Here is a 14,931-nt window from a genome sequence, read left to right as displayed (position 1 = left end):
TATGGGACCTTTCAGACAGTGAATTCAAAATAGCTGTTTTGAGAAAACTCAAGGAAATTCAAGATAACACAGAGAACGAATTCAGAATTCTCTCAGATAAATTTAGCAAAGAGATGGAAATAATCAAAAACAATCAAGTACAAATTCTGGAGGTGAAAAATGCTATTGACATAATAATCCAACAGAGTCTCTTAATATAAGCAGAATTCATCAAGTAGAAGAAAGAAATACTGAGCGTGAAGACAGGCTATATGAAAATACACAAAAGAGACAAAAAAAAAGAGAAAAGAATAAAGAATGCCTGTAAGATGTGGAAAATAGCCTCAAAAAAGCAAATCTCACAGTTATTGGCCTTAAAGAGGTGGTAGCGAGACAGATAGGGGTAGAAAGTTTATTCAGTAGGATAATAAAACTTCCCAAACCTAGAGAAAGATATCAGTACTTAAGTACTAGAAGGATATAGATCACCAGGAAGACTTAACCCAAATAAATCTACCTCAAGGCATTTAATAATCAAACTCACAAAGGTCAAGGATAGAGAAGGGATCCTAAAAGCAGCAAGAGAAAAGAAACAACATACAATGGAGCTCCAATACATCTGGCAGCAGACTTTTCAGCAGAAACCTTCCAGGCCAGGAGAGAATGGCATGATATATTTAAAATACTGAAAGAAAAAAAAAATTACCCTAGAATAGTATATCCAGCAAAAATACCCTTCAAATATGAGGGGAAATAAAGACTTTCGCAGATAAACAAAAGCTGAGGGGTTTCATCAACACTAGACCCTTCTTACAAAAAAAAAAAAAATGCTAAAGGGAATACTTTAAGTTCTGAAAGAAAGAACGTTAATGAGTAATAAGAAATCATCTGAAGGTAGAAAACTCACTGGTAATAGTAAATACTTAAAAAACACAGAATATTATAACACTGTAACTGCAGTGTATAAACTACTCATGTCCTAAGTAAAAGGACAAAAAGATGAACTGATCAAAAATAACTACAATATCTTTTCAAAACAAAAACAGTACAGTAAGATAAAAATACTGACAAAAAGGTAAAAAGCAAGGAGAAAAAGTTAAGGTGTAGACTTTGTATTAGTTTTCTTTTTCCTTGCTTGTTTGTTTGTATAAGCAATCAGTGTTGTCAGCAATTTAAAATAATGGGTTACAGATATTATTTGCAAACCTCATGATAACCTAAAATCTAAAAACATACAACAGATACACAAAAAATAAAAGCAAGACACTAAAATGTACCACCAGAGAAAATTACCTTCACCAAAAGGGAGACAGGAAGGAAGGAAAGGAGGAAAGAAGAAAGAAAAAAACACAATACAACCAGAAAACAAACAACAAAATGGCAGGAGTAAGAGTTTACTTATCAATAAAAACATTGATTGGGAGGCCAAGGCGGGCAGATCATGAGGCCAGGAGATTGAGACCATCGTGGCAAACACGGTAAAACCTGGTCTCTACTAAAAATACAAAAAATTAGCCAGGCATGGTGGCAGGTGCCTGTCGTCCCAGCTACTTGGGAGACTGAGGCAGGAGAATGGTGTGAACCCGGGAGGCGGAGCTTGCAGTGAGCCGGGATTGCGCCACTGCACTCCAGCCTGGGTGACAGAGTGAGACTCCGTCTCAAAAAATTAAATAAATAAATAAAAACACTGAACATAAACAAACTAAATTCTCCAATCAAAAGATCTAGAGTGGCTGAGCAGATGAAAAAATGAGACACAATGATCTGTTGCCTATAAGAAACATACTTCACCTATAAAGATACCAGCAGACTGAAAATAAAGGGATGGAAAAAAATATTCCATGCCAATAGAAACCAAAAAAGAGCAGAAGTAGCAATACTTATATCAGACAAAATAGATTTCAAGACAAAAACCATAAGAAAGGAGAAAGGAGATAATTATATAATGATAAAGGGGTCACTTCAGCAAGAGGATGTAACAGTTTTAAATATATATGCACCCAACACTGGAGTACCCAGATACATAAAACAAATACTAGAGCCTAAAGAGAGACATAGACCTCAATACAATAATAGCTGCAGACTTCACACCCCACTTTCAACATTGGACAGATCTTCCAGACAGAAAATCCACAAAGGAACATCAGACTTAATCTACACTATAGACCAAATGGACCTAATATTTACAGAATATTTCCTCAACAGCTGCAGAATATATATTCTTCTCCTCAGCACTTGGATCATTCTCAAGAACAAACCATATATATGTTAGATCATAAAACAAGTCTTAAAACATCTGAAAACAATGAAATAATATCAAATAACAAGAGGAATTTTGGAAACTATACAAACACATGGAAATCAAACAGTACACTCCCAAATGACCAGTGGGTCAATGAAGAAATTAAGAAGGAAATTAAAAAATTTCTTGAAACCAGATGACAATAGAAACACAACATATTAAAACTTACAAGAGATAATGAAACTAGTTCTGAGGGACAAGTTTATAGCTATTAAGTGCCCATATCAAAAAAGAAAAACTTCAAATAAATAACTTAACAGTGTATCTTAAAGAAGTAGAAAAGCAAGAACAAACCAAACCCAAAATTAGTAGAAGAAAATAAATAATAAAAATCAGAGCAGAAATAAATGAATTTGAAATGAAGAAAACAATACAAAAAAAAAAAAATCAATGAAACAAAATGTTCGTTTTTTGAAAAAAAAAAAAAAACCAAAACCAAAATTGACAAAACTTTAGCCAGACTAACGATTAAAAAAAAAAAAAAGGGAGAAGACCCAAATAAAATCAGAGATGAAAAAAGACACATTATAATCTATACCACAGAAACTCAAAGGACCATTAGTGGCTACTATGAGCAACTATATGCCAATAAATTGGAAAACTTAGAAGAAATGAATAAACTCCTAGAAACATACAACCTACCAAGATTGAACCATGAAGAAATCCAAAATCTGAACAAACAAAACAGATGAAGAGGTAATACTTCCAAACTCATTATACAAGGCTACAGTATTACCCTGACACCGAACTAGACAAAGACACATCAAAAAGAGAAAATTACAGGTCAATATCCCAGATGAATATTGATGCAAAAATCATCAACAAACCATATTCCACAATATGATAAAAAAAAATTCATCATGACCAAGTGGGATTTGTCCCAGGGATGCAAGGATAGTTCAACATACAAAAATCAGTCAATGTGATACATCATACCAACAAAATGAAGGACAAAGAGCATATAATCATTTCAATTGATGCTGAAAAATATTTGATAAAATTCAACATCCCTTCATGATAAAAACTCTCAAAAAATTGAGGGTAGAGGAACATATCTCAACATAATAAAAGTAATATATGACAAACTCATAGCTAGTATCGTACCGAATGGGGAAAAACTGAAAGTCTTTTCTCTACAATCTTCAACAGGACAAACATGTCCAGTTTCAATACTGTTATGCAACATAGTACTGGAAGTCCTAGCTAGTGCAATCAGACAAGAGAAAGAAATAAAGGGCAACCAAACTGAAAAGGAAGAAGTCAAAGTATCCTTGCTTGTAGATGATATGATCTTATATTTGGAAAAACCTAAAGACTCCATCAAAAAAACTATTAAAACTAGTAAGAAAATTCCGTAAAGTTGCAGGATACAAAACCAACGAACAAAAATCAATAGCATTTCTACATGCCAACAGTGAACAATCTGAAAAAGAAATCAAGAAAGTGATTCCATTTACAATAGCCACAAATAAAACAAAATGCCTAACAATAAACTTACCCAAAGAAGTGACAGAGCTCTACAATGAAAACTAAGAAACACTAATGCAAGAAATTGAAGAGGACACAAGAAAAGGGAAAGATATTCTATGTTCATGGATTGGAAGAATCAATATTGTTAAAATGTCCATACTACCCAAAGCAATCTACAGATTCAATGTAATCTCTCTCTCTCTCTCTTTCTCTCTCTCTCTTTCTCTCTCTTGTTATCTCTATCAAAATCCCAATGACATTCTTCACAGAAATAGGAAAAACAGTCCTAAAATGTATATGGAGGCCAGGTGTGATAGCTCATGCTTGTAATCCCAGCACTTTGGGAGGCTGAGGTGGGCGGATTCCTTGAGCCCAGGAGTTTGAGAACAGCCTGGGTAACATGGCGAAACCCGATCTTTACAGAAAAAAGCAAAAAAACTTAGCCAGGCATGGTGTTGCAGGCCTGTAGTCCCAGCTACGTGGGAGGCTGAGGCAGGAGGATTGATTAAGCCCAGAGGTTGAGGCTGCAGTGAGCCATGACTGTGCCACTGCACTCCAGTCTGGGCTACAGAATGAGACCCTGTCTCAAAAGCAAATAAATAGTCAGAATATATAAGGAGCTCAAATAATTCTATAGTAAAAAGTTTAATAATTTGAAAAATGGGCAAGGTATCTGAATAGACTTTTCTTCAAAAGAAGACATACAAATGGCACAGGTATATGAAAATGTGTTCAATATCACTGATCGTCAGAGAAATGCAAACCAAAACTACAATAAGATATCACCTCACCCCATTTAAAATGGCTTTTATCAAGAAGACATGCAATAACAAATGCTGGTGAGGATGTGGAGAAAAGGGAAGCCTCATACACTGCTGGTGGGAATGTAAATTAGTATGATCACTATGGAGAACAGTTTGGAGGTTCCTCAGGGAACTAAAAATAGAGCGACCATGTGATCCAGCAATCCCACTGCTTGGTATATACCCAAAAGAAAGAAAATCAGTTTATCAAAGAGATATTTGCACTCCCATGTTCATTGCAGCAAGATTCACAATAGCCAACATTTGGGAGCAACCTAAGTGTCCATCAACATGCGAATGTTTGGATAAATAAACTGTGGTACATACATACAATGGAGTAATACTCAGTCATTAAAAAAAAAAAATGAGATACTGTCATTTTGCAACAACATAGATGAACTGGAGATCATTATGTTAAGTAAAATAAGCCAGGCACAAAAAGACAAACTTCACATGTTCTGACTTTTTAGTGGGAGCTAAAAATTAAAGTAATTGAACTCATAGAGATAGAGAGTAGAAGGATGGTTACAGAGGCTGGGAAGGGTGGGGGGGAGGTGGGTAGGAGGGGGGATCCTATGTTAATGTGTACAAAAAAATAGAATAAATAAGATCCAATATTTGATAGCACAATAGGGTGACTATAGTCAATAATAAGTGTACATTTTAAAATAACGAAAAGAGTATAACTGGATTGTTTGTAACAAAAAGGATAAATGCTTAAGGTGATGGATATCCCATTACTCTGATGTGATTATTATGTATCGCATGCCTGTATCAAAATATCTCATATATACCATAAATATATATACCTTCTATGTACCCATAAAAATAAAAATTTTTTTTTAAGAAGGCTGTCACAGAATGTATCCAATAAAATCCTTACTCAATATGGAAGACCGTTCAGAGCGACTAAAATCAGAATGTTACAGGACAGGTCTCAAAATCTGCATTTTTACCATTCTTCAATAAAGGAAACCAGAATTTCCCAGAGAAATGGTTGATTCCATGGCTGGGCCAAAAAGATATTAAGGGAGCATAATGTATCTTATGATGTCAGAAAGTTGCAGAAGCATTAAAAATAAAAAAAAGGGTGGCAAGGTGTGGTGGCTCATGCTTATAATCCCAGCACTTTGGGAGGCTGAGACAGGTGGATCACTTGAGCCCAGGAGTTTGAGACCCGCAGTTCTAGACCAGCTTGGGCAACATGGGGAGACTCTGTGTCTACAAAAGATACAAAAATTTGCTGAGTGTGGTGGCATGCACCTGTAGTCCCAGCTCCTCAGGAGGCTGACATGGGAGAGTCACCTGAGCCTGAGAAATTTAGCTGTAGTGAGTATTATTGTGCACTGCCCTCCAGCCTGGAGAACTCAGTGAGACCCTATTAAAAAAAAAAAAAAAAAAAAAAAGTGCATGTCTAAAGGACACAGGACCTTGAAGGAGGTCCTAATGGCCAAAGCTGGAACAATCTTAATAAAATTGACAAAATAGTATTGGACTGTGGCCCATAGAAGGAAAAAAGCTCTTTATTGCAGAAGAATTCAAATTAATGAATGTAAAAGAGAGAAAGAATGATTAGGCAAATACCACAACAATAATTGTTGCAAGCCAAGAACCAACATCAGATGCTAAAACAGTATTATTTACACAGTCTCAAAGTATTTCCCCCACAAGATAGTTATTAATTACAAAGGGAGTAACAGTAATTTTACAATGAAGAAACCAAGAAGACATCATCTTAACTAAGTCAAGATTAACAATACAAGTAAAAAGGCAAACCATCGTCATGTATTCCCTGATAGGATATGCTGAGAAAGGTACAGCATCACTTCTGGATTATTGTTAGCAAATGCATAACGCCACCACATCATGAGAAAACATCAGACTAACCCAAATTCAGGGATATTCTACAAAAGACCTGGCACCTACTCTTCAAAAGCATCAAGGCCATGGAAAACAAGGAAAAAGAGGAACCGTGCGGGCGCAGTGGCTCACACCTGTAATCACAGCACTTTGGGAGGCCCGGGCGGGTGGATCTCGAGGTCAGGAGTTCGAGACCAGCCTGGCCAACATAGTGAAACCTCATCTCTACTAAAAATACAAAAAATTAGCCAGGCGTGGTGGCAGGCGACTGTAATCCCAGCTACCCAGGAGGCTGAGGCAGGAGAATCGCTTGAACCCGGGAGGTGGAGGTTGCAGTGAGCTGAGATCATGCCATTGCACTCCAGCTCAGGCAACGGTGTGAGACTTTGTCTCAAAAAAAAAAAATAAAAAAGAAAAGAAAAGAGAGGAATCATCACAGATTACAAGGGACTAATAAGCCATGACAACACAATGTGAGATCACAGCAGAAAAGTACATCAGTGGGAAAACTGGCAAAATTCAGACAAGATCTGCAGATTAGTTACTGGTATACCAATGCTAATTTTCTGGCTTTGATAATTTTATTATCGTTATATGATACGTTAACATTAGGGGAAGATGGGAGAGGACCAAAAAAAGACTTCAATTTTTGCAATTTTTCTGGAAATCTAAAGTTATTTCAAAATAAAACTTTAAAAAACTGAAAACGGTAACAATTTTTAAAAATCATTTTACTATTTGAAAATACCTGCATTTTTAACAGGTTTTAGGGATTCTTATGCACACTGAAGTCTGAAAACTACTAATTTAATAAAACTCCTGGGCTCGGCATAGTGGCTCACGCCTGTAATCCCAGCACTTTGGGAGGCTGAGGCGGGCGGATCACCTGAGGTATGGAGTTGGACACCAGCTGGCTAACATGGTGAAATCCTGTGTCTACTTAAAATACAAAAATTAGCCAGGCATGGTGGTGGTGGACGCCTGTAATCCTAGCTACTTGGGAGGGTGAGGTAGGAGAATCGCTTGAATCTGGGAGGCGGAGGTTGCAGTGAGCCAAGGTCATGCCATTCCACTCCAGCCTGGGTAACAACAGCGAAACTCCGTCAAAAAAAAAAAAAAAAAGAAAGGAAAGGAAAGGAAAGGAGGGGAAGGTAAGCTAAGGGAAAGTGAAGGGAAAGGGGAAGGGGAAAGGATCGGGGAGGGGGAAGGGAAGGGGGAGCGGGGAGGAGAATGGAGCAGAACAGAGGGGAGTGGATGGGAGGGGAGAGGGGAGAGGGGAGAGGGGAGAGGGGAGAGGGGAGAGGGGAGAGGGGAGAGGGGAGAGGGGAGAGGGGAGAGGGGAGAGGGGAGAGGGGAGAGGAGGGGAGTCCTACAACTACTGAAAAAAAGCTAAGCAGGTTGCAGGAAATGTTGTAGTTCTCATGTCAAACTAGATAAATACTACAATGGAAAACTGATCTGGCCCCATAGGATTTGTATTATTCATTTATTTATTTATTTATTTATTTATTTTTGAGAAGGAGCCTCGCTCTGTCCCCCTGGCTGGTGTACAGTGGCTCAATCTCTGCTCACTGCAAGCTCCGCCTCCCGGGTTCACGCCATTCTCCTGCCTCAGCCTCCTGAGTAGCTGGGACTACAGGTGCCCGCCACCACGCCCAGCTAATTTTTTGTATTTTTAGTAGAGCCGGGGTTTCACTGTGTTAACCAGGATGGTCTCCATCTCCTGACTTTGTGATCCGCCCGCCTTGGCCTCCCAAAGTGCTGGGATTACGGGTCTTGCTCCGTCACCAAGGCGGCAGCACAGTGGTGATCATAGCTAACTTCAGCCTCGATCTCCTAAACTCAAGCTATCTTCCTGACTCAGCCTCTGGAGTAGCTGGGACTACAGATGTGTGCCACCATGCTCCACTATTTTTAAAATTTTTTGTAGAGATACGTCTTACCATGTTGCCCAGGCTGGTCTGGAATTCCTGGCCTCAAGTGATCCTCCCACCTCCACCTCCCAAAGCACTAGGATTACAGGTGTGACCCACTGCACCTGGCCAAAAGCTTTATTTTCTTAACTGTAATAAATGGAAAAACATTTTACTTACCTTTATATCACTACCTGGTGTGGCACTTAGAGCCAAGATTCTAAAGTGATTTGTATATTTGACTAGTTCTCTTACAACCTTAAGAAAAAAAAAAGTTGTTTAGTTTCATCTGTTCAATGCAAAAATAACAGTGGTTCTGTTAAACTACCTATTATACATGTTCCCTTATCATTATTCCTTAATCAATATATTGATGGTCTAGTGAGTGAACCACCACCAGTTACGTTATCTGAAGAGCAAATGATTTAGGTTTATACTCTATGCTGATCAAGAACACAGTACGGCTTCTTCTACAGAAAAAACTGCAACATCAAAGCCAAATACAGGCCGGGCGCGGTGGCTCAAGCCTGTAATCCCAGCACTTTGGGAGGCCGAGGCGGGTGGATCACGAGGTCAGGAGATCGAGACTATCCTGGCTAACATGGTGAAACCCCGTCTCTACTAAAAATACAAAAAAAACTAGCCGGGCGTGGTGGCGGGCGCCTGTAGTCTCAGCTACTTGGGAGGCTGAGGCGGGAGAATGGCGTGAACCCGGGAGGCGGAGCTTGCAGTGAGCCGAGATCACGCCACTGCACTCCAGCCTGGGAGACACAGCGAGACTCCGTCTCAAAAAAAAAAAAAAAAAAAAAGCCAAATACAGAGGCAAATCAAAATACTCAAAGGGGCTGGGCACGGTGGCTCATGCTTGTAATCCCAACACTTTTGGGAGGCCAAGTGCGGTGGATCACTTTGACTCAAGAGTTCAAGACCAGCCTGGGCAACATGGTGAAACCCGGTCTCTACAAAAGAAAAAAAAAAAACTCAAAGGGCTGCTTTAAGGTCAAATAGAAGAGGAAGAAAGTTCAGTTTCCATTGTCTGTGCCACAGTTCAGCCTTACAGCTATATCCATATGCACACTTGACAGATTAAGATAAACCTTAATAGATAAAACTGAGCAAAATTTTAAATAGCAATATGAAATTATATTTGAAATTTTGTGAAAGATTTTTTTAAGTTAGATTTTATGGAAAACTCACAATTGAAAAAAAAAAAAAATTTAGAGACAGGGTCTTACTCTGTCGCCCAGGCTGGAGCATAGTGATGATATCCATCATAGCTCACTGCAGCCTCAAACTCTGGGGGGGCTCAAGTGATCCTACTGCCTTGGCCTCCCAAGCAGCTGGGGCTAAAGGTATGTGCCAGCAGGCCTGGCTAATTTTTTCACTTTTTGTAGAGGCAGGGTCACCCTATGTTGCCCAGGCTGGTCTTGAACTCCTGACTTCAAGTGATCCCTGGCATTGGCCTTCCAAAGCGCTGGGATTACAGGTTCAAGCCACTGCGCCCAGCTCACAATATATAAATTAAGTGTATTCATTAAAAAATATAGTCATTTGAGGTAATTTTTAAAATCTAAGTATCTTTTTAAATCCTAAAACATTTCCTCGGTAGTACCAAATCACCATCTGCACTTCCTGGTTTGAACTCAACAACCATTTCTAGTATGATTAATACTGATAATTTGCCAGATTCCCAAATACCACTTCACGTGAAGCCCCAGTATAGAGGAAAATGCACTTTCAAAGTAGACTGATTTGCAGGAATAGCTCTCAGTATACTATAGTTCCCAAATTAAACACAGGATTAAACAATAAAACCAGATTATTCAAAAATCACTCCAATTTCAACCCAAGACAAAAACAAATTCAATGAGACTAACACTGAATCTTGATTAATACTGATATTATTTATCGAGTTTTTAAAAATATGGTACAGATTGCATATGAAGACATAACATTATACTTATTATTCTTCAGAAACAAGTAAAATTATAGTTAAAAACTGATGCAAGACAAAATATCCCTAGTGACCATTTTCAGTTTAGCTTAATGCTAGAAGTGATGGTCCTTACATATCATAGAAAGATTTTTGAAAAGTCATGAGTGCAGTAAGGAAGACAAAAAGACAGCTTACTGGATTGATGCTTTTAAAAATCTGTTTTGTATGATAGCCAAAATTCAAAGTGTTCTTTCAGATTGTGAGGCAGTTTTGAGTGAAATCATTTTATTGTTATATGGCACATGTATCAATATGCCTTCCAGAACTCTTATACATGAAAAGTAAGCCAAATACATTACTTCTTTTCAGGAGGAATTCTCAAGCATCTTGTAGAAGAGGAAATGGTGGTGTGTGCTTCATGGAGCAGGTGTGCCTATTGGAATATATATCTGGAATATTCAATGTAGTGTAAGCTGTCAGGGCTGTCTGATTATTAATGAAGTCAATGCATGTTTTATTGTATTCATAAAGTCTTGCTGTTAAAAAAAAATCATCTAATGCCTAGAAATGTTTTGAAAATAAAATAATTACCAGCTAAATCTTCAAAACGTATTCCATACAGTTGGAATCAAAAAAAATTTTTTAAGTGCTTTATTATTTCATTTCATTTTTGTAGACATAAGGTCTCACTATGTTGCCCAGGCTGATCTCAAACTCCTGGCCTCAAGCTAAAAGTTTTTAAATGCCCCTCTCAGGTGGAAATTTTTAACATGCTGTGTATTAATTTAATTTGGAATGATACAAATAACTGGAAAAATATATTATATTCATTTCCTGAATATAATTAGGAAGATCAACTATTTAAAAAGATGACAATTATCCCCAATACAGAGATATAATAAAATAACATTTACAGTCCCCAAAGAAATGACTATACAAATTCAAAAACTGGCAGTGAAATTCATGTCTTTGCCCTAAATGAAATTAACTTTCCCTACCTTTTCCCTCTTTTATTCTTGCTCTATAATATCCTCCTATCATCACCAGCTACTATAGTTTTAACTACCATCTATATGTTTATAATTTCCAAATCTGTATCTCTACCTCAGAACTCTCCAGCAAGATCCATACTTCTATCAATATCACCTAATGAATATTTACAGCTGAATTCCTCATAGACACCTCAAACTCAACACATCTAAACCATCTTTCCACGTTCCCCTAAACCTGCTCTCCATTCAGAACTCACAGTCTTCAGTTTTCCAAGTCAGAAATCTGGAAGTCATCCTACATCCCTTCTACCCCTCATTAGATACCCTGTCTTTAGCCTTCTTCTCTCTAATCTCTTTCAAATCTTAAGTGTTATCCCAGCTAAATATTTTTTAATGAGTCCCCACCACCTTTATCCACTATGGCCTACAAAGGCTTTCAAACTGTTAAGCATAAAATATTAATGACCTGGCCCTTAAGTAGAAGAGGCAAGGTCCCCCTTAATAGAAGAGGGAAACAGAGAGTCAGTTTCATTGAGTGCAAAGATATGAATGATGTTTACAACCACATCCCACTACTTCATCTTATTTTATATTCCTGGAGTACTCAACTGGAAGGCACTGTGTTAGGTATGTGGCATACATCATGTCATTATTTTACCTAGCCGCCAAGAAAAGACATCGTATATCCACTACCAATCTTCATTAATTTCAAAACTCCATTCATACCCTATTTTAGATCACTGTCCCAACCATGACTAGGCTCTTATGATCTACATCTGACACTAATTATCTGGTTAGTCTTAAAAAAGAAAAAGAAAACAACAATAACAGCAAAAGGCAGTGGAGACACTAATTTGAATGGATGACAGAAAGTACAGATATTCTTTATCACCATCTGTTCTGAGATAATAGACGTAAAGGCTTTTTATAATATTGTCAATAACTTCCATCGCACTAGTAACTATTCGCCAAAATACTCTTTAACAGTACAGTTACACTACAAAATACCGTTTAACAAAATTATTACCTGGCAATAGGCATAGTTTCCGAGAGCTTTATGAGCTTCATCAATAACTAAACACTTTATTTCAGCAGCGGGACAAGCTCCTCTGGAAAGGTCATTTACCATGACCTGAGGTGTAAGAAAAAGGACTCTCTTACTGCACCATATTTCCTTCCTGGTGAAAGCTTGTGTAGACCCTGAAAATAAAAGTGACATTCTACATTCTAAACTTCAGACTGTTATCTATAAAATATAAATAGTCTGGCCTTTTCAGAAGGCAAACATGCTTTGGTAATATTAAGAGAAAAACAATTTGACAATTCATCGGAATGCTACATTTTAAAGTTCTGGTGTGGTCCAAATATCAAAGCTGGCACTTATCTAGGACTACAACCAAATTATCTTTAGAAAATTCCTACAAAATGGCATAATATTTGAAGAGAGGCAATTTCTTCAACTGAGAAATCTTTTTCAGGAAGAATGCCAGGAAACACCATGTTCAGTTACCCATGGGGTATACACATATAATAGCTTCAAAATACCATGAGAAGCTACAGATATTCTCTGAAGATTGAATAAAGCAACCCTACTCATCAGTGTTGGGCTTGCTACAAGTAGATAATGTTTTAAGAGAGAGGGCATAAGATGCACATATTCTAGCTTGGGAACTATTCCACATGGGTCAGGAATTCCTTTAACTCTATTTCCACCAAAACGCATGTTTTCCCCTGGAGACCCAGCTCTTACTTCAAAATTAGTCCAGTCTAAGATACCTGTCATTTCGGCCATGTGAGATTGAGGGATACCCATCACCTGGTAGCAAGCCTCGATCTGCTGTGTCACCAAGGGTTTCGTTGGGGCCATGAAGACCACCTTTCCTGAAGGGAACCAGCGGTAGAAATTGTACATGACCACGGCGGCAATAAAGGTCTTTCCCAGTCCGGTAGGTAGACACACCAGCGTGTTGCAGAACAGAGCAGCTCGGGAGATGTGCAGCTGGTAGTCTCGCACTGGGCAATTGGTAGGGTAAATCCACAGGGCGCCCGCGGAGGTGCAGAACCCGCCATTCTCTATACACAACTGCCGCTCAGCCTCGTACGCCGCGACAAGCAACACATCATCGTCCGACTCCAGCTGAGCCTCCGCTGTTGCTGACAAAGGCGCCTTGGAGCTGCCAGGGCTCTGAGGTCGCTCAGTTCCGGAGCTACAACCCGGAGCCCCAGATGATCGGGAGATACTTGAGCCCCACGTCTGAAAAAGCGTTCTTTGCCGTCCGCTCATTAGGCCAACAACCACCGAAGGCTTCGGTCAGATATCCGTAGCAGCGGCAGCTCAACCGCTACGGTTCCGATCCCCATCGGTTTCCTTCGCGCAAAACTCTGCAACGAGAAGGCGGGACTAAAGCCAATTTATCCAGTAGAAAATGCTGCCACTGAGTTTGCGTTGGGAATATCATTGGCTGGCTTCCCGGAAACCTGTGCAGGCCTCCCGGAGACTCATGCGCACCATTAAGGCGTTACTCTAAATATGGTCCCCTGTGCGCTTCCGGTGTTTTGTTTTGTTTTAAAAAACTCAAAATTTAACTTCCGTTTCCAAAGATTAGATGGCTGGGGGTCATTGCTAACGTGATTAAATCACTTAAAATGTCATAATAGAGATTTATTATAAAATATATACCCTGGGACAATGGAATACCCATCAATTTGTGAACTTAATGTTATTGAGCGTCTAATGTGCCTCATTCCTTGTACTTTTAAATCAGAATATAAGGTGAAAAGCAAAAGTGTGTAGATGGAATAATTTGTCTTATATCTCTATCTGGGCCGAGAAAACAAAATGCCAAGTCTCTTTTTCACCGTGCAAGGAGTGGCAACCCATTATTTTAATATTTTCATTGTTTAAAGGTACGTGAACGTGGTCTGGTCCAGCTATTCGTCAGAATTTTTTATGTTTTAATGCTCCTTGCATAGCAGAGCTAACTCATAGGCAACATGCCCAGAGTCTGCCTAGATTTTTTTAAGTAAGGAGTCCTAATGTTCAACTATTAAATCTTTATTATAGATAGAATTATAATAAATGTCGGTGTGCAATTATTCCACTCTAACAAAGATTTCTATATCAAACAATTCCTGACTTCTCTCTAAACCTGACTTTGAGTAACCTCTGTAAATTTGTTTCCTCGTGTACTGAGAAAAAATATACATCACAGAGTTACGAGCATTAATAATCTCATTCTCATCAGCAAGTGGCATCCTTAGTGCAGTTTCTTTATAAATTGTTTATTCAAGTTTCTGAACTTCGTGTTGGACAAACTTTCTCGTATTTGTATGGGGGGAAGGGGATGGGCAGCTTGTATTTAAGTTTCAGTTGTGTGATCTTTAAAAGGGAGATGATAGGATATGGATTTTCGGATCGACAAGGACTGAAGCAGTTTAGGTGTGAATTTTTAGGCTAGAACTAGATAAAACGAAGTAAGGAGCCTGAATGCTGTTTTCTTTTAACAGGTTATAGACTGAACTTTAAAGGCATAGCTGCCGTAGGTAATACATGTGGGTAATGGTTGATAAATGTCGCTACCCTCAGAGGTCTCTTCACAGTGGGTCTAACTCAGAATCGAAGATCGCTAGCGGTCTTCAAGTCAGCCTACTGCAGAGACGACCGCGGGAGGTTTTT

At 38.6% G+C, this 14,931-nt stretch overlaps 1 protein-coding gene across 3 annotated transcripts in view; it reads right to left on the bottom strand.

Moving 5' to 3' along the window:
- The window catches only part of FANCM (FA complementation group M), a 71,490-nt gene extending 57,849 nt beyond the window's left edge, over window positions 1–13,641 (bottom strand). For 2 of the 3 annotated variants that reach the window (XM_015143628.3, XM_015143630.3), the window contains exons 1-3: window positions 13,032–13,641; window positions 12,283–12,455; window positions 8,508–8,585 (exon numbers count right to left, since the gene is read on the bottom strand). In XM_015143628.3, the coding sequence (XP_014999114.3) occupies window positions 8,508–8,585; window positions 12,283–12,455; window positions 13,032–13,539 (759 nt within the window). In that variant the 5' untranslated portion in view covers window positions 13,540–13,641. The remainder of the gene's footprint in view (window positions 1–8,507; window positions 8,586–12,282; window positions 12,456–13,031) is intronic. The other variant, XM_077940953.1, reaches the window with a different exon arrangement.
- Between the last annotated feature and the right edge of the window lie 1,290 nt (window positions 13,642–14,931).

The sequence above is a fragment of the Macaca mulatta genome, chromosome 7, assembly GCF_049350105.2.
Source record: "Macaca mulatta isolate MMU2019108-1 chromosome 7, T2T-MMU8v2.0, whole genome shotgun sequence".
In the NCBI taxonomy this organism is placed as follows: domain Eukaryota; kingdom Metazoa; phylum Chordata; class Mammalia; order Primates; family Cercopithecidae; genus Macaca; species Macaca mulatta.
Note: the sequence above shows the minus strand (reverse complement) of the source record. Positions and strands in the feature narration are given on the sequence as shown.